The 20,660-nt window shown below is 40.9% G+C and overlaps 1 protein-coding gene across 3 annotated transcripts; it reads right to left on the bottom strand.

The window, feature by feature from the left end:
- Nucleotides 1-479: 479 nt before the first annotated feature.
- Nucleotides 480-14,045, bottom strand: LOC135111513 (craniofacial development protein 1-like). 3 transcript variants are annotated; one of them, XM_064024878.1, is made up of 7 exons: nucleotides 13,910-14,045; nucleotides 11,773-12,053; nucleotides 9,011-9,238; nucleotides 8,026-8,139; nucleotides 6,959-7,061; nucleotides 6,640-6,740; nucleotides 480-6,417 (listed from the first exon to the last, which is right to left on the bottom strand). In XM_064024878.1, exons 2-7 carry the CDS (start codon nucleotides 11,828-11,830, stop codon nucleotides 6,155-6,157), a joined length of 867 nt encoding a protein of 288 aa, XP_063880948.1. In that variant the 5' UTR covers nucleotides 11,831-12,053; nucleotides 13,910-14,045; the 3' UTR covers nucleotides 480-6,154. The 3 variants fall into 3 exon arrangements, with proteins under 3 accessions (XP_063880948.1, XP_063880950.1, XP_063880947.1); XM_064024880.1 differs by lacking the exon at nucleotides 13,910-14,045 and having other exon boundaries at nucleotides 480-3,418; nucleotides 6,125-6,417; nucleotides 11,773-12,148; XM_064024877.1 differs by lacking the exon at nucleotides 13,910-14,045 and having other exon boundaries at nucleotides 11,773-12,146.
- Nucleotides 14,046-20,660: the final 6,615 nt, after the last annotated feature.

Below are 20,660 nucleotides of genomic sequence, written 5' to 3'. Positions count from 1 at the left end.
CCTACGAGTCTTGGCAGATGAGAGTCTGCCTATAAAAGTCAAAACTGCTATGCACTATTACTGTTTGCTATCATGGAATAACAACTGCCTCATGTTTTGGTCTCATCTAAGCACATCCCATTCCTTCTTATCTGACATATCTTATTACAAACTAGTTACAAGCAAAGTGTGACTACAGTTCTCAACTAACCAATCCTCTCCTGGTAATGTTATGAGTGTTTGAAGGGCTGTGCCTGTGGTTCTGCACTGTATAATATACTGCTAAATATAACCAAAAGTGACACTGGACAGTGTCTCCAGAAAAGGTTTATCTCAGATCTCAAGATTATGCTAGTAAGCTGAGGTGCAGGACCCTCAAGGTTCACATCTTCATCTCATCTAGAGCAGGGATCTTCAAAGTATGGGTCAGAATCCTGTACTGTCACAAGCACTTGTTCATATTATAGACAGATCTATAAACAGCAAGTGAAATGTAATAATGTGTGTGTGTGTGTGTGTGTGTGTGTGTGTGTGTGTGTGTGTGTGTGTGTGTGTTTCATATTAAAGGGAGAGATACAATAGAATGGATGTACAGGGTCAAGAAGATAGTATACAAAGTCAAACTAGGTCACAGTGAAAAAGTTTGAAGAGCAATGATCTAAAGTGATGTGTGGGAGACAATGATATACTTTTCTACAAATGGCTACTCCCCTTGTAAGATACCACCAGCACCTGAAACCAGTCATTGAGCACACTTTGCCAAACTCTCCACAGACACAATAATCCTCAATGGAAAGTGTGTATATTAAATATCCCAGTGCAGGAGGTACACGCTGGTTCTTTCCCTTCCAAGCTCAGATGGTCACAGGCACACCCACACAACCATCTGTTGGAGACTGGCTGGAACACTGTAATTGTAAGGTCCTGGTTCAATACATAAGATGAACAAGAGGGATGCCTTTAATAGTCTCTTGTTACAGTTTCTGGTCTGACTTACAGCTATTCTTTTCCATGTCTTTTCATAGACATCCAACCCTTCAGGAAGTAAATAGTTCATGTAGGGAAGCCACAGAACACCTGACTTTTGATCTCTCTAAAATTTCTGATTGGAGCAGGGCAAACTTAGTATTGTTTAATGCCTCAAAAACTCAATTCCTCCATCTATCAACTTGACACAACCTTCCAGACAACTATCCTCTCTTCTTCATTGACACTCAACTGTCCCCCTCTTCTTCACTGAACATCCTCGGTTTGACCTTTACTTATAATCTATACCGAAAACTTAACATCTCACCTCTACCTAAAACAGCTTCTATGAAGTTAGGTGTTCTGAGATATCTCCACTAATTTTTCTCACCCTTCCAGCTGCTAACTCTGTACATGGGACTTATCCATCCATGTATGAAGTATGCTTCACATGTCTGGGGAGGGTTCCACTCGTTCCACTCTTCTATACAAGGTGGAATCAAAAGCTTTTCATCTTATCAACTCCTCTTCTCTAACTAACTGTCTTCAGCCTCTTTTTCATCATCACAATGTTGCATCTCGTTATTTTTTACCACTATTTTCACACTAACTGCTCTTCTGATCTTGCTAACTGCATGCCTTCCCTCCTACCATGGCTTTTCTACACAAGACTTTCTTCTTTCTCTCACCCCTATTTCCCTATTCTATCCACCTCTCTATCTACACTCTGCTACATGAAATATTTTATAAAGTTATACTTGGCGCTGGTCAGACCTCATCTAGACTACACTGTGCAGTTCTGGTCCCCACATTACAGAAAAGATATAGGTCTATTAGAATCAGTACAGAGAATGACTAAAAGGATACAGGGGATGAGGAGTATTCCTTACAAGGCGAGGTTGAAGCTGTTAAATTTACGTTTTTTAGAGAGACATAGGTTAAGAGGGGACCTAATAGAAGTCTTTAAGTGGTATAAGGGTTATAACAAGGGGGATGTAAGCAAAATTCTTAGGATCAGCAACCAGGGTAGAACAAGAAATAACGGATTCAAGCTTGAAAAATTTTGGTTTAGGAAGGAGATAGGAAAAAACTGGTTCTCAAATAGAGTGGTAGATGAGTGGAACAGACTCAGTAATCATGTTGTTAGTGCTAGGACACTAGAGAGCTTTAAGAGAAGATTAGACAAGTTTATGGATGGGGATAATAGATGGAAATAGGTAGGTATATTTCATACAGGGACTGCCACGTGTAAGCCTGGTCGCTTCTTGCAGCTTCCCTTATTTCTTATGTTCTTATGTTCTTATGTTAATACAAGATTTAACCAATATTCTCAATCATTCATCCCTTTCTCTAGTACACTCCGGAACTCTCTTCCTGCTTCTGTATTTCCTCCTTCCTATAACTTGAACTCTCAAGAGGGAGGTTTCAAGACACTTATCCTTTAAATTCTGATGACCGTTTTTTGACTCACTTTGGGGACCAGCACCTCAGTGAGCATTTTTTTTCTTATTGCTTTATTGTCCTTGGCTGGTGCCACTCCTACAACTGTCCACAACTGTCCATTATAAACACATCTATGGAATGTTGTTTACATCTTACAATTATAACAGCCTGTGTTTTGTAACAGATGATTGTCTCCTAAACACATCTCTTCTATTTCAAAGAACCACTAAAGTGATCTCATTTTTCTCTTACTAGAAAATATAAATGGATAAATAAATAAAATAGTGAAACAAAGCTGCAAGATACTTTTCCTGTTGGGGCATATGCTATGGTCTGGAAAAACTGCCACTAGCCAACTGAATGTTACAAATAAAAGGCAGTCAACTGGAAAAAAAAATCTTTGTCATTTGTGTTACCAAACCAATGAATAAAATATTATAAACATTTTTAGCTACCATCATCAAGCAGAGCAAAAAAATATGCAAAACAAGCTAAATGCTATACACATTATTTTGGGTTTGGGATATATCATCACCTCGGGATTAATTTTTTTTTCCACTGTATAAGTTTACTTTATTCATTTAAGTTATACACTTAACATAAAACTATAACTTCTGGCACATACAAGAGAAATAACCATGCTTTGATACCAAATCATAGCAGGATACTGGTGAACATTGTCTTAAATAGACAATCTTCACCAGTGTCTCCCGAGTTGCTGCTTGTCTGTTTAAATCACGTCTCCCAAGTGTCTTCCCTGAGTTGTTGTCTGTTTACATCATGTCTCCCAATGTCTTCCCTGAGTTGCTGCTTTCTTCTTTGGAAATACAAGCCATCCTTTTACAATTTGGATTTTCTTTCATGATATGTTCATGAAATCAACCACAGCACATAAATAGACCTGGGTTTAACAACAGCACTGCAAACTCATATCTCTTGCCACGGGTTTTTTCCAATGTTTTCGAGAAGTTGGCATGTCTGATATCGGCCAGTCCTTTCATCTCAGCATGGTTTCGGCCCTCACAATGGTCTGGCGGCATAAATAGTAATTGCTAAAGTTTCTGGGGGGATTTGCCGGATAAATCATTAGTCCCTGTAGAAATCAGAAGAAAATATTTCAAACTAAATATGTAGCTGGAGACTAGAAATAAATATGGAAACACTGAGAGCCTAGTTATGAGTATTTAGCTTATAATAAGTCCATCATCAGATCCCGTAGAGACTGTTACCATAAACACTTAGGATTAATGTTTTGTATCATCCAGTTTTCCAGAGAACTGTGGGAGTGTTGACTGACCCCTGCATTAAAACAGCCAGTGATCACCAGCAACTCAGCCCATAGCAAACACCCCAATTAACAGTAAATATTTTGATATGGAGAAAAGAACTCTCACAAGGTGATGGCCACAAAAAATATAAACATTTATTCCTGTCCTTGTATTCTCTTCTTGAATGGTCTAATCCTCTCATTCTTCTTCCTTCCCTTTCTCTAAGGCACTCTGGTACTCCTCTCTCATTTCATAGGTCTTCAGTTTCTACCCACAGCATCTATTATACACTCTCTTAGTCATCTCATCTCCCACTATACTTTCTAAGTCAAACTAGTTTAGAGTGCTGCTCTTGACACCTTCAAACAATCGCATATTTCATTCCTTTATCCTCACTTGACATGCACACTTCCACTACATTCATCATTTGTTTCCACACCACAGGCATTTCTCATACAAGATCATTTCAACTGTTTCAATTCTTAACCCTTAACTTTCATTTCACAACTAAGTCCTGCTATAGAAGACTATAGAATGCACCATTCAGTCAATTCAGTCACTTATAGTGTAATACTGGAAGCCAACGCAACATAAATGTCAACCTAAACAAGAAACATCAAAGACACGGTTTGTGCCCATCGTAACTGAACATTTAGTAATGGTCAGTGGACCATGATCAGTGTTAAGTCTGAGGGAGGGACAAAGAAGATGAATACTGATCATATTAGTCTCTAATAGTACTTGCTTTTTCCTCCAACACAGCCAAATCCAAGAAAACATACAATAAAATAGTAAATTAAAGTATAAGAAGGCCTCATCAGCTGTTGTCTGCTGCAGGAAAGAAGTCATGATAATGATGATGATGAGGAAGATTCTTAAACATCTATCACTTCACAACCTTCTATCTGATCGCCAGTATGGGTTCCGTCAAGGCCGCTCTACTGGTGATCTTCTGGCTTTCCTTACTGAGTCTTGGTCATCCTCTTTTAGAGACTTTGGTGAAACTTTTGCTGTTGCCTTGGACATATCAAAAGCTTTTGATAGAGTCTGGCACAAAGCTTTGATTTCAAAACTACCCTCCTATGGTTTCTATCCTTCTCTCTGTAACTTCATCTCAAGTTTCCTTTCTGACCGTTCTATTGCTGCTGTGGTAGACGGTCACTGTTCTTCTCCTAAATCTATTAACAGTGGTGTTCCTCAGGGTTCTGTCCTGTCACCCACTCTCTTCTTATTATTCATTAATGATCTTCTAAACCAAACTTCTTGTCCTATCCACTCCTATGCTGATGATACCACCCTGCACTTTTCCACGTCTTTTCAGACGTCCAACCCTTCAGGAGGTAAACATATCACGCAGGGAAACCACAGAACATCTGACTTCTGATCTTTCTAAAATTTCTGATTGGGGCAGAGCAAACTTGGTATTGTTCAATGCCTCAAAAACTCAATTCCTCCATCTATCAACTCGACACAATCTTCCAGACAACTATCCCCTCTTCTTCAATGACACTCAACTGTCCCCCTCTTCTACACTGAACATCCTCGGTCTGTCCTTTACTTATAATCTGAACTGGAAACTTCACATCTCATCTCTAGCTAAAACAGCTTCTATGAAGTTAGGTGTTCTGAGACGTCTCCGCCAGTTTTTCTCACCCCCCCCAGCTGCTAACTCTGTACAAGGGCCTTATCCGTCCATGTATGGAGTATGCTTCACATGTCTGGGGGGGTTCCACTCATACTGCTCTTCTAGACAGGGTGGAATCAAAAGCTTTTCGTCTCATCAACTCCTCTCCTCTAACTGACTGTCTTCAGCCCCTCTCTCACCGGCGCAATGTTGCATATCTAGCTGTCTTCTACTGCTATTTTCATGCCAACTGCTCTTCTGATCTTGCTAACTGCATGCCTCCCCTCCTTCCGCGGCCTCGCTGCACAAGACTTTCTTCTTTCTCTCACCCCTATTCTGTCCACCTCTCTAACGCAAGAGTTAACCAGTATTCTCAATCATTCATCCCTTTCTCTGGTAAACTCTGGAACTCCTTGCCTGCTTCTGTATTTCCACCTTCCTATGACTTGAATTCCTTCAAGAGGGAGGTTTCAAGACACTTATCCACCAATTTTTGACCACTGCTTTGACCCTTTTAAGGGACTGACATTTCAGTGGGCATTTTTTTTATTAGATTTTTGTTGCCCTTGGCCAGTATCCTTCCTACATAAAAAAAAAAAAAAAAAAAAAGGTACCTGGTGTTGAGGAAGTGGAAATTATGACCATTACATAACTGATTGTGATGGAAAGAATTCACAAAGATGAGACTGATAAAACTCTATGTGAATTTAAGAGAATACAAGCAAAAATCAATGATATACAAGAATTGTTACAAACACAAAATTAACTTTATTGTAAAAAAAATTACCAAAATAGACCGATAAATGGATGACGTGACTATGGAAGGGAGAAGTTAGTCCCTTACATTAATACTGCAACATTTGCATCATAGTTCTCATCTGTTGGATCGCTTGCTCATCCTCATCGCCCGCTCTATCTCAAACTGCCTCAGGTCAGCTCGCTCCAGGAATGCCTGCTTGTCCAGGTACCCGTCCTTGCTCTTCTTGTGCTTCTCCAGCTCCTCATCAATGCCTTCCTCAGACTTGAAGCTGTTCCAGTCCAGTTTAGTTTTTTCCAGTGTGGTGAGTTTCTGCTTCTTGCTATCCAGTAGACTAACCAGACCAGAAAGCCCCGCACCTCGCTTGATGCCTCCCACACCTGCAAGTAGCCAAGAAATCAATACCTAAAATTACTATCTACTTCATTCATAGCTGATAACCACATGATTCTATCTACCTATATAACAAGCCAACTCTCACACAAGGGGATAGCAGAGGCAAAGAGTCTCCTAAAACATATATATATCAGACACAAACACCTAGCAGATTGTTTATGAGGATGAAAAATTAATATAAAACAAGAGCTAGTGACAAAACCCACCAGATTGTGCCTTTGTGGTGCCAGGACTCTGAGATGCAAGAGCAGCACTACATTTGGCTGCCTGGGCTTCTAATGATTCAGCGTCCACCTCCTTCTCTACCCTGTGAAGCAGTAACTGGAGTCAACATCACCACCACTATCACTACTGCTACCATCATCATCAAGTGAATATCAACGAATTTTGAACAGCAACATAAATTTAGCTCCTAACTAGGCTGATTCACTGAACTACACAATTCTACACCAGCTCCTGTATTTGAGAAAGCCAAAATTCTTTAGTGCAACAAGAAAGGTGCAACAAGAAAGGTACTAATCTCACCTCACTTCCTCCCCAGCAAACTCAAACACCTGAGTGATCTTGACTTTCTCTGGCTTACTGCTGCCCTCCTTGTTCTCCTTCTTGGCAGGAGCTGGAGCTTTGGCTGGCAAGGAGAAAAATGTGTATAAGTAATGCATGAGATCAGGTTAGGTTTACTTTTGTTGGTAAGAGTGTGTGCTGATTCCAAAATCTGAAACAGATGGCTGACCAGGAGGAAAACAGGCTGTGCTAGTGATGCATGAGGTCAAGTTAGGTTTAATTTGGTTGGTAAAGTGCAGAGTAATAAAAGGTGTCCTCTGATTCCTAAATCTGAAATAGATGGCTGACCAAGAGGAAAACGATTTATGTTAATAACTTGTAAGGTTAGGTTTAGTTGTTTTGGCAAGGTGTGGAATGATGAAAGGGTTAACAGTTTGCAGAATTAAGTTAGGTTTTATTTTCTTGATAAGGTGTTCGAATGATGAAAGACTACAGCTGATTCTGAAATTTTAAATGGATGACTTATTAAGATTGCTTTAAAAATAATATCTGACATCCAATTTTGTCAAGTAATTCCTTGAAATAAAACTGTCCATTGTTACAATCACCCTTATTTTCTTTCACTGACTGTTTCTCCTCAATCTGGCTTGTTGTAATGCTTTTAATTCTGTACCATTTAGTCAAAAGCAAGTTTGACCCTCCAACATTCTTCTAATTCTAAATCTTCTTAACTCTCCTTTAAACCAAACCTTTCTATCTCCACCATGAATATAAATGGTACCACACACTATCTACCAGGCTTTACATTGCAGACACACAGTGACAAGTTTTTTTTTTCTTTTTTTTTTAAGAAGGGTCAGGCCAGGGTCTATAAAATTATATATATATATATATAAAAAAAAAAAAAAAAAAAAAAAAAAATAGACCCACTGAAAATGCCAGTCCCAAAAGACCAGAGCCAAAAGAAATAGGCAAAATTAGAGAAGTGTCTTGAAACCCTTCTCTAAAGTGTCTACATCACAATTAGGGAGAAAATACAGAAGCAGGCAGGGAATTCCCAAGTTTACCATTGAAAGGGATGACCTTACCAGGTGTGGTGTCTGTGGTGGTGGTGGGCTTCTTGTTCCCCAGCAGGGCTCCCCAGCTGGAGGTCTTGGGTTTTGGGGGAGGGCTGGGCTTGTCTTCAACATCTGCCAAAAAGTCTGTAAAGGAATATAACAAGTGACATAAGCAAGATCTTCAGGGTCAGTAATCAAGATAGGACAAGATATAATGGGTTGAAGCTTCATTGAATTAGATTTTAAAGAAACAAGAAGGAATTGGATTTCAAACAGAGTGATAGATGAATGAAATAACCTCAGCAATGAAAAAGTGGAAATAAGTAAGTATGTTTCATGCAAGGACTGTCACATATAGGCCTGATAGCTTCTTGCAGCTTCCTGTATTTTCTTAAGTTCTCATGAGTTTGAATCCTATACCATCTTTGTGTATCATGTATATGTGCTGTAAGGTTGTGGTGACTGATGCAAGTGTGAGAGAGTGATGTGACCTGTGAGGGAGTGATGTGCCCCCCTTCTATCACACTAAGAGTAGGAAATACAGTCTTAGTCAGTAGTCGAATAAAAACCCATACTCACTTCCACTGTGTTTACCATCTCCCCTCAATCAGAAGTTCTATTTGCTGATGATCTACCATGAGTTAAGTTACTGTAAGCGAATCGTTACCATATAGAACTTAATATTTTGAGCAAATGCTTGATACAGTGGAAAGAAGTGCAGGAAATTGACTTCTAACCACAGCTGTACAATTACCTGATTATTTTCCAAGGCATAAAGAGGAACAAAAGTATCTCACTATTACACCTTTCCATTTCTCAAGTCTGTACCCTCCACTCTCCTTAGGTGATCAGTGCAAGATTTAAGAATTCAGGTGACGTGCTTTCATAGGAGTAATAGGGCCATGTTCAGACCTTCAGTTATATTTTTTCCGATACAAATTAATTTCTCTATCTAGATAATACGCTGATGCAGCTTTTTGAAATGGCAACAATGAACACTCAAAAAAAAACTAACCTGCCCAAATACTTTCTTCCTTCTTTCTGCTTTCTTCTGTACTTATTTCCTTTTTGGGTTCATCTTCCTCTTCTTTTTCTACACCATTTGATGACTTCTTCTTTTGTTTGCCTTTTTTCCTTTGTTTCTTCTTCTTTCCCTTTTGTGTTGTTCCTTCATCTCCCTCACCTGCCTCATCATCCTCCTCATCTCCATCACTCGCTGCTTCATCGTCACTCTCCACCACTCCTGATAAAGATTGGATTAAGCAATAGGTAATTCTCAATAAACGTCAATAAACTTAAAAAGGATTCACAGGTGCAATGTGTAAGTGTGTCATAATAATGGAAGACCAGTGAGGGATCAGCAGGCCATTTCAGTTAAGCATGTTGAGGAATAAGTGTAATGGGTGTGTGAGATTCTAACCTAGGCTAGTTGATGTTGGAAATTCTGCCACAAACTGTGGGGCTCAATCTCCTCATTCTCAAATATAGTTCCCTACCACCTCTCAGAGTTTACTTGTCATTACAGGCCCTGGGGTAGTGGCATGCTGGTTGAGATCACCTGCCTTGTATCCCTGGACCTCACCCTCATTTGCCTCCAGACACAACAATGGGAGATGAGCCAGGTTATAAACCAGGTGAATGAGTGTGTGTTGCTAGCAATTCTCTATCATCAGGGGAGTATGGAAATGACCTTAGACTACTAATTTTTCAGACAGTGACTTTATATGATGCTTCTTCATATTGCAATCCATACTATGAAGAGATCACCAGTAAAATCCATGAATCTAAACATGAACAAACCTAACCCTCACATGAAAGCACTAATGTTATTTGAATATAATCCTGTCATTACCCCTACAACACCCAACAGCCATGACAACACCACCTGATGCACAACATAGCAACACATTACTGGCTGAGCTGAGTTGAGCTGTTGCTTGGGAGTGTAGCCTTTGAAGCAGCACTCCTTGATGTGCCCCTTCTCACTGCCTGACTTTTGTGTTTTCTTTTTCTCTTATTAACCTATTCACTGTGTTAAACATCAATTGATGGACTAAATTTTATTTATTTATTTTTTTTTTTATTCTTTGAAACTTCATTTATATCATATTTTTGTTACTTTCACTTTCATTTTAACATCACTGGTATTTTTATGCAATCTTATATTTTGCTACCATATTTACCTTGGTACAATACTACACAAAATTTTTTAATCACTTCACTTTACATGATGCATAATTATGTATATCAGTGATAAAAAATAAAATAATAAGATAAGTGGGTCCTGCAAAGTGCTTCAGTTGAATGGGTCCAGATAAACAAGAAATATAAATGAAACTACAGTACAAAATTTGGGGAATATGGAGATAACCTTAGCCTCTTCTCCCTAGGTTAATACTTACATATCTAACTGAATTAAGGATGTAGAATATCATGCAATATATATCAACTTCCAGAAACTTGTTAAAGAAAAAAAAAAACAAGGTAAAAGGTTAATAAACTGACACATCCCTGTGTGACACCCTGCCCTTCCGAGTGCTTGACTCACTGCTGGCTGCCTGGCCGGCTGCCAGAGCAACTGTTACAGGAATCAGAGTACTTGATTATTTGAAGTTAATGCTAACCTAACATCAACCTAACCTAAACTAACCTAACCCTTGCCTTTGTTTTAGTTTTTTTCTTCATAATTAAGCAAGAAATTAAAATAGCTAAGTATTCTGATTCCTGTAACAGCTAACTCTGCCCTGCCCCACACAGCTCCAGAAGCCAGCCAGGCAGCTACCAGTGACTCTCAAGCACTCAGAAGGGGAAGGTGTGATGTGGGATACATCAGTTCATTGACCTTTTGCCTTTTTTTTTTTTTGCTTTAACAAGTTTCTGGAAGTTGATATATACTGCATGATATTCTACAGCCTTAATTATATCTGACATATAAGGATTAACCTCAGAAGAGGCTACGTTTATCTCTATATCCCAAAATTTTTACACACACTTACAAGAAAGAAAAGAAGAAAAAAGGATTAAATGTATTTCTCAATTTTTAGCCAGTATGATGTTTAGAGGAGTTTGTAGAACAAAAGATACATCCTGGAGTGGTTTGTAATTAAAGGAAGATGTGGTGAACTGCAGTGAGAGGATTAACCAAAACTGATGATTTGCACTGTTTTTGTGTTGGAGTCGTGATACCATGTCACCCACACTCTCACCCTGACCATCACCTCACTGTCTGGGTCTTATTTTTTTTTTTTTCTCTTTGTTTTCTCTTATTAGCCAACATTTGTGTACTGTTCTTGTTTTTGTATTGCTGGAGTCATGATACTATATCACCCTCACCTTCTCACTGTCTGGGTCTTCCCTCTTTCGTTTCCTTTTCTTTTACAAACAAAACTATATGTATTGTCCTCGTTTTCTGTATTGCTGGAGTCCTAATACCAAATCACCCTCCCATCCTTCTCACCTCAATATTTTGATTCTGATTCTGAATGCGTGTCGTACTTTCTTCTTTCTCTTTCTTACTAGCTAAAATTAATGTATTATTCTCGTTTATGTGTTGACAAGATTCGTATTATGAAACTTCTCAACATCTCGTCTCCAAAACTTTCAAGAGCCTCTGGTAGAAATTACAGTGGTTTCCCAGGTGTTTTACGGCTTTTGATAGTTTAGGAAGGATTCTGCATCATTAGTGTGAGAAATCGCTCATAAAAACATGATATCATCTTTGTAACCTTTGGAAACGCTCACAAGAGCTCAAAACGATCAAGTATAGGACCCCCTCACCTTCAGGTATAAAATCCTCATCAGAAGTGTCAGAGTCGTAGTCCTCGTCCTGCAACATCCTCGTGGCCCTTTCAGGTTTGCCCTCACTGCTGTCTGTGACTCAGTGGCAGGTCACCCTCACCCAAACCCTCAACACACGCGGTCTTCCTGGCGGTAACTTCTCGGCGTCACTTTGTTTACTAGTCTTCTACTTCTTCTTCTTCTTCTTGTGACCTCTTCCGCTTTTTATCGTTTGATAGGTCCTCCTTTCCTTCAGTGTTACGGTCTGGTCCGTCCACTATCTATGGAAGGAGAGCAGCGAGCACAGCACAGGGAACAAAACTACACATCTAACATATGACGTTTCCCACATGCCTAAACTAGGAACTCTTTCATTACCCTTACTATCCTTTTTTTTTTTCTCTCTCTCTTCTCTTGATGATAGGCCCAGCACCGTGAGGATTCCACCATCCTCCTCCTCTAACCTAATCCACTCATCTTCTATAATTACCGTAACGGAGCCTATCAACCTATCTCTCTCTTCATACATGACACACTCAACCAGGAAATGTTCCAGTCTCTCTCACCCCTCTACATGTATTACATCCCTGGTCCAGCTCATCCCTGTTCCTAGCTTTCACCTCCAGCATCCGTCCTTGCCTTCACTAACAACTTACTTCACCAGTCTCCTACAAGCCAGTGGAGCGCCTCTGGTCTCTCCTTCCACTTGTACCACTTTAATGTGGACTTTGTTTCTATCCCTCTCTGCCATCTAACTAAAACACCTTTTTCTATCCTTTTCCTCACCTCTCTGTGTCCTATCCTCCTCCAGTCCTCATCAAGATTTTCCTTCCTTTTCCACCTATCCATTTCCTTCCTCCATGAAGATCTAATAATTTTCCCTCACTACCTGTTTCACCCACCTATCCTCATCGAGTCCTATTTTCTTCCAAGAGCTCAGCTTCCCTTTAATTATTGTCTCTCAGAAGGTGCTCCAGCCCATCTCTCCTCTGACAGCTTCTACTGCTGTGTTGCGTGGAACACCTAACCCACACCTACCTACTATATTCTGGGTCTTCTCTAATCTTGTTAAATCTCCCTACAGATAGTAGGTAATTTCAGACACATACAAGCAGTAAGGTACTGTCATTCCCTTCCATAAACTTCTGCCCACCTTATACTTGTTAACTATCCTACTCCCTACATTCATCATCATTCCTGACATCTTCCTGACTTTTCTTTCATTATTTTCATCTGTTTTTCACCTCCTATTCCTTCTTTGCTTACCTCTAGCCCCAGGTAAATATACCTCTCCACCACCTCTAATATGCTGTTCCCCCCCCTAATACCCACTGTCCCTCTACCTCACTGTTAAACTTCATCACCTTACATTTCCTGTCACAATACTTAACACCCCACCCTCGTCCACATACGCTTGCTAACCGCAACAACTCCATGTCTTCCTTACTCTGTCATCAGTACTATGTCATCGGTATAAGCTAGACATCCTAATCTCCTATCCCCACCTTTAACACTCTTCCCTGACACCCTAATCCTTGCTATTAGCTCTTCTATGTAAATATTAAATAAGGTTGGGGACATCACACAGTCCTGTGTAATCCAGAATTGTTTTTCATCTAACCTGTACTAATGTCTCCTAACGTGAACTTCACCTCATTATCTTCATACTGTTTCCTAATTACCTGCACCACCTTGGTGTCCACCCTTCAGTGTGCAAGTAATGTCAGCAGTTTGCTCCTGTCTATCCTATCATAGGCCTTCTCTACATCTAAGAAAATCAAGTATAGCTTCTTCCTTAGCTTTATATTTCTTTCAATAATTTCCTTCATAATTATTGCATTTTCTAAGCCACCCCTAACCTGCCTAAAACCACTCTGCTCCTTTCTGAGCATCTTATTCTTTATCCAAGTCTTCAATTTATTATCAATCACCTGTCCAAATGCCTTGGCTAGTATGTTTACCACTGCTATTGGTCTGTAATTACCTACCTCATCCCTTGGCTTTCCTCCTCCCTTGCGTATGAGTGTAATTCTGTTCCTGTTCCAATCCTGAGGCACCTCCCCTATCTCTAGTATTTTCCTGAACAGTCCAGTTAGTGCCTATCTTAATGCTTCCCCACTGTACTTTATGAACTCACCTATGATGCCGTCTGTCCCAACTGCTTTCCCTATCTTGATGGTTTTTCACCGCTAAAGCTGTCTTGCTCCTCTTTCTCAACATCTTCCATCTCCCTATTTTTTTTTTTTTTTTTTTTACTGTAAATGGACATATTTCCTGTTTCCTCTTCCTCTTCCTGCCAAATAATCCTGCGCCAATATTCCTCCACTATGGGCACCACTTTCTCCTCGCTGCTTGCCTCCCTGCCATCCACCTTCAGCTTCACCCCCTGGAGTGTTGCCGGTCCACCCAGGTTCCTCCTTAAGGTAGGCGCACACTTGTTCGCATCGTACGGACGGCACGCATCGTACTCATCGGATTGTTTTTGGGGTCAGCGCACATTGGTCCGCATCGTACGGACGGCACGCATCGGACGGATCGGATTTTCTGCGCACATTGTCGGCATTGGACCATTCACCACCCGCAGTTGTGAAGCTGAGCTCTCTCTCTGGAAGGACATACTCCATATTTTTCTAGTGTATAAAGTTGTGAAAATGTTGAACAGTGATAGTGAAGAGGAAGAAATTGTAGTGGTTAGCTGTTTGCTGGCAGAAGAAGAACAGAAAGTTAAAAAAAGGAAAACATGGATTCACAACATAAACAGGAAAAGGCTGGAATTTGGAGAATTTCATACATTGTTCCCTGATTTGATGGAAGATGATGTCAAGTTTTTTCGTTACGTTCGCATGACGTATTCAAAATTCTCTCACCTTTTCAACATTCTGGAAATGTATATAGCGAAAGAAAATACTCCATTCCGCACTCCGGTCAGCCCTAAAAGAAAGACTAGCAGTTTGCTTAAGGTAAGGATGCAATAAAATTTATGGACATTTTCTGTTTATTTTGTAATCTTGCACAAAATTTAAAATAAATGTATCATTCTCCATAATGGTATAGAACTAAAAAAATAACTTCAGGTTTGTAATAAGCGCATACATAAGTTGCTGAAATATAATTAACACTTAAAGTAATAATGCAATAAATGTATGGACATTTTCCGTTTATTTTGTAATCTTACACAAAATTGAAAATAAATGTATCATTCTCTATAATGGTATAGAACTAAAAAATAACTTCAGGTTTGTAATAAGCGCATACATAAGTTGCTGAAATATAATTAACACTTACAGTAATTGCATTATACTGTGTTGCGTAGCTTCTTCTTCTGAAGTTGCATTTTGCTGCAACACATCAATTGGATGAACACGATTATTTTGGTCCCTTTCTTGAAGCAGTCGCATTTCAGTACCATTCACCATCTGAAACAATTGTCCTTTTATGTAAATTTGGTCTTGAAGGGGAGGGCATCTATACTCGTATATCTATACCAAGCCTCTACCCATTCTGCTTCGTACCTTCCTCCAATCTCTGCCAGTCTAGCTAGGTTCCTTTGTTTCCTATTTTCTAAAGCCTTAGCTATCTCATCCCACCATCCATCCCTTCAGTCGCCAGTGTTGCAAGACGCGGTATCTCTCTCTCTCTCTCTCTCTCTCTCTCTCTCTCTCTCTCTCTCTCTAAATTGCATGTTTTTATGTCTGATGTTCTGCCCAAATTTTCTACTTTCTTTTCAGAAATTCTGCCAAAATTTATGGAGTGCCTTGGTGAGGAGGGCACTCACGCGGTCATCATACATGGTGTGTCGACCCACATTAATGTTAACCTTATTGATTTGCCAGCTGGCTTTCATGGCCTGAAGAGGAGGATGGTGGGGCAGAAGCCAAGGTCTCAACTGTTGGGCGTGGTGACTGGGAAGGTGCCCAGTGAAGTGCATCTCCTGGGTCTTCCACGCCGGCGTGTGGAGCGGTACACGCCAGAACCGGACCTATGTCGCCATTGCAGTCGCTGGGGCCACAAGGAGTGCCGTTGCCAGTCTGCTCCTCGGTGTAGGTACTATGCTGGTTCCCACAAGTCAGTGCAGTGCCTGGACAAGATCAAGGAAGGCACCAAAATCTCTCCTCGCTGCTGCAACTGTGGAGGTGATCACAACACCCACTCCACCCTCTGCACTGTCAGGCCTCGGCCCCACAGCGAGCCTGCCACTGATGAGGTGACTCGGCCCAGACTCGTGTTCTGCCAGGCTCCACCTCCTCAGACCAACGCTTGGACGAATAGGCCTTCATTCCTGTCTGCTGCCCCTCACCTGCCCCAGCCTTCCTGTTCCACCACTGGCACTTCCGCCACACCTGCGGTGTTCCCGCCACTTTTAAGAAGCAGCAACAAACAGTGCCTGGTGGCCCCCGCCCCGTGTCCAGTCAGTGATGCTAAGCAGGACCAGGAAGATAGTGACGTGTGCCTACAGAGTGTGTGTGATCCACCCCAGGCAGAGGATAATGTTGCAGGGCAGTGTGCAGGTGCCGCTGCACCCCCTCCAAGGAAGGCTGCCCCCGCCAAGCAGTCACGGGAGCCACGCGACAACCCCGGGACTGCTCGGGGATGGCTCCTGCTTCCCCTGTCTCAGAGGACAAGTCACCTGAGGCAGACTGTGATGGGGATGCCGCCGGTGAATGGACGTTGGTCACCCACAGGAAGAGGCGCTGCTCCACCCCCTTTCCAGTCCCAACTGCCAGCCCCGAGCCAGACCAAGGATATGTGATGTCAGCCCTGCAGACTGGTGGAACAGATGTCTCCCCTGACACGGGACGTGGACGACCTAAAGACCCAGGTGCAACACCATCACAATGAACAGTAAGACTTTCCGCACTTTAACATGGAATGTCGATGGTCTACATGCTTGCTTCACTGACTTCAACTCTCATGTCATTCTCCATAAGCCTGACATTATTGCTTTACAGGAGGTAGGGCCACGGGTGCCTGAGTTGTGGGGTTATGTCTCCCACACCTTTAGTTGTGGTGACGGCAATAGTCGGGGTATGGCTACTTACATTAGACATGGGATTCCGGTTACTTTCAGGGGAATGGGGGTCACCGAGGGTATTGAATTTCTTACTGTTTGCTTGCACACCTTGGGTGAAGTTATTTACTTTGTAAACATGTACATTCATGCTGGTGCTTTAAATGTCGCAAATTTTCCTGATTATGCCTTGAGGAGCAGACTGTTATCATGGGTGATGTTAATGCCAGGCATAAGGAATTAGGAAGCCATCGCGACCAATGCTAATGGTGTGTGCTGGAAGGCTTTCCTTGACACCACAGATACAGCAGTGCTCTCTGGGGAACATGCACCCACACATGTACAAGGAGGCAGACGACTATGTAGCCCTTATCAATATGCTAACATATACTGCCAAAACCCTTCTTGTCAGGTCTTTGCTAAGTGACCACTTCGCCCTGGAGACGACCTTCCTGGTGCAGTCTGCACTGGCAGTGCCCAGGAAGCGCCTAATAGTGCCACCATCCAGGATGGCAGGCCTCGTCGCCTATGTGGTGGTGTGGTACTCTGCTGTGAAGGGCTCCTTTGCCAATGCAGAGGCACTGTACGACAGACTGCTACACACCATTGAGGGGTTCATCATGACACCAAGGGTTCTGGCAAGGACCCACACTCCATGCTGCTGGACTTACGCTACCGACCCTGTGATCCTGAACTGCCAACAGACACTTGCTTGGCAGCTTAACCCAGCAGACACAGAGTCACGGGATGCTATGGTTACTGTGGATCAACACCTCATGGATCTGAGGCAGCAGGAAAGAAGGAAGTACTGAGTCTCCTTCCTGGACTGGGTGCACAGGACCCAGTCCCTCTGGGAGGTGTGGCACCATGTCAACAGTGTCCAGGGCAAGCCCAGGCGGCAGGTGTGTGACCCTGATCCTGCCAGCAGGGCATGAGAGCTCGTCCTGCCATAAAAGGAAGCCTCATCCTTCTCTGGCCTTCCTGTGGAACACCAGGAGGCGATCGACCGGCAAAGACCACAAAGGATGGAGTTGATTCGCCACAGTGTTTCTCTGCCAGATGACACCTGTGTGCCTATCACACATGATGAACTTCTCTCAGCAGTTAAATTTGGCAAGTCAACAGCTCCTGGCAAGGATGGCATCAGCTATGACATCCTCAATGCCCTCCTGGAGGTAAAGGTAGACAACCCTGTCTTAGATCTATTTAACATGTCTCTTACTGCAGGCAAGCTTCCCCACCCCTTGAAAACATCCATTATTATCCCAATCCCCAAAGGTGATGGCACCTTCTGCCTCATTTCTCTCACCAGCTGTCTTTGTAAGATGATGGAACGGGTAATATTGAACAGGCTTATATATAAGCTGGGCCATGTACTCTCTGGTAATGTACATGGCTTCCTAATAGGTCATTGTTTTGTTGAGTGCCTTATAAGTAAGGATGCTACCTGCAGAGCTCTCATTGATCTCAAGGGTGCCTTCGACAGGCCCAACAAAGATGTTATTATGGAGGAACTCATTCTCAAAGGTGTCAAAGGTAGATTATTAGGATGGATCAGGGACTATTTGTACAATAGAACAGCACAGGTTTTGTTTCAAGGTGCAGTCTCCTCTGAGCAAGTCTTTGAGCTTGGAACACCACAGGGTGGAGTCCTTAGTCCAATGCTTTTCAATGTTTTAATGGACAAAATTGCATGTTGTTCCTTCCCGCAGGGCACCCAGTGCCCTACTCTATCCTCGGAAGAACTTTTATATGTTGGCCGAGATCCATTAGCAACTATACCACATCACACAATATATCAGTTCTTTTTACTTTTATTGGAATTCAAACATTAGATATGGATTATTTAGCTTATCAAACCATTCATTACTACAAATGGTTCGAGTTTTAAGATAATAGGACACTAACTTAGCATTACCTAATCTAACCTAAATGATGTGTAGCAAAACCTAACGTAACATTACCTAACCTTACCTATATGGCATGCCTACTACCGCTGCTGTCAAATGGTGTCGGCTGAAGACTGTGCTTTGCCGTGGCTGGGAGTTGAATGCGTCGTATATCTAAGAGTAAAAATTGGGTTGTGCACGCACTTGGTCACTTGAAACTAACTGGTCACTTGAACCTACTACACTGGCAGAATGTAGACTGAGCCCATGGCAAGAGGATCTCTCATCCCATACATTTCAATTTGGGAAAATTCTCTGACAATTTGACTTTCCTAAAAACTAATATAATTTAGTACAGTGTACATATTGTGTGGAAGTGTTTGGCTCTGGCAGTCGAAGATAAAAAAAAAAAAAACATTTATGGGGTGCCCTTGGTAGAGAGCGAAGTCATTTATAAAGTAATCGCCGACCACAACGGACGACCATTCATCCCTGCTCTGCTATGTGGGTGGTGAGGTACACTGTTTTTAGGCAGGTATCGCTGTTAACGTGCATGATATCAAAATTTAGCCCAGGAATGATATTCAATTACTCTGTTAACAATAATACACAATTTACGTTTCAATTTTGGGTGATATAATAATCAGAAGATTCCTTAATGGGCTCCTTGCTTATTTTTCCCTTGTAGCCTTAGGTAACTAGCTATAAAGGCAAGGTTAATTAATAATGATAGTAATGTTATAACAAGCTAAATATGTGGTTCTGATAACTGCACAAACGATAATGGAAGAAAATATTGTAGTGTTGATACATATTAATGCTATCACTAATTTTGCGCTTTTTGCTGTTATTGCTAATATTCTTTATTCTTTATTATTATTATTATTATTATTATTATTATTATTATTATTATTATTATTATTATTATTGTTATTATTATTATTATCATTGTTATTATTATTATTATTATTATTATTATTAGTAGTAGTAGTAGTAGTAGTAGTAGTAGTAACAATAATGGACAACAACAGCATCCTTATCATCTTATAACTCTCTCTCTCTCTCTCTCTCTCTCTCTCTCTCTCTCTCTCTCTCTCTCTCTCTCTCTCTCTCTCTCTCTCTCTCTCTCTCTCTCTTATAATATATATATATATATATATATATATATATATATATATATATATATATATATATATATATATATATATATATATATATATATATATATATATATATATATATATATATATATATATATATATATATATATATATATATATATATATATATATATATATATATATATATATATATATATATATATATATATATATATATATATATATATATATATATATATATATATATATATATACCTTTTTTTTTTTTTCTTTTTATGTAGGAAGGACACTGGCCAAAGGCAACAAAAATCTAATAAAAAAAAAATGCCCACTGAAATGCCAGTCCCATAAAAGGGTAAAAACAGTGGTCAAAAATTGATGGATAAGTGTCTTGAAACCTCCCTCTTGAAGGAATTTAAGTCATAGGAAGGTGGAAATACAGAAGCAGGCAGGGAGTTCCAGAGTTTACCAGAGAAAGGGATGAATGATTGAGAATACAGGTTAACTCTTGCATTAGAGAGGTGGACAGAATAGGGGTGAGAGAAAGAAGAAAGTCTTGTGCAACAAGGTCTTGGGAGGAGGGGGTGCATGCAGTTAGCAACATCAGCAGAGCAGTTCGCAAGAAAATAGCAGTAGAAGATAGCTAGAGGTGCAACACTGCAGTGATGAGAAAAAGGCTGAAGACAGTCAGTTGGAGGAGAGGAGTTGATGAGGCAAAAAGCTTTTGATTCTACCCTGTCTAAAAGAGCGGTATGAGTGGAACCCCCCCAAGGCATGTGAAGCATACTCCATACCTGGACGGATAAGGGGGGTTGAGAAAAACTGGCAGAGACATCCCAGAATGCCTAACTTCATTGAAGCTGTTTTAGT

Source organism: Scylla paramamosain, chromosome 22, assembly GCF_035594125.1.
Source record: "Scylla paramamosain isolate STU-SP2022 chromosome 22, ASM3559412v1, whole genome shotgun sequence".
In the NCBI taxonomy this organism is placed as follows: Eukaryota; Metazoa; Arthropoda; class Malacostraca; order Decapoda; family Portunidae; genus Scylla; species Scylla paramamosain.
The sequence above is the reverse complement of the archived record's forward strand: the minus strand, read 5'-3'. Positions and strand labels throughout refer to the sequence as shown.

Excerpts from the sequence above, each read along its gene's own strand:
- LOC135111513 (XM_064024878.1), bottom strand. The coding sequence starts at position 11,830 with ATGTTGCAGGACGAGGACTACGACTCTGACACTTCTGATGAGGATTTT. Across the intron at positions 9,239-11,772 it reads TGAGGATTTTATACCTGAAG|GAGTGGTGGAGAGTGACGAT; the intron begins GTGAGGGGGTCC and ends AATCTTTATCAG. Across the intron at positions 6,418-6,639 it reads CACCACAAAGGCACAATCTG|GTGTGGGAGGCATCAAGCGA; the intron begins GTGGGTTTTGTC and ends GGCTACTTGCAG.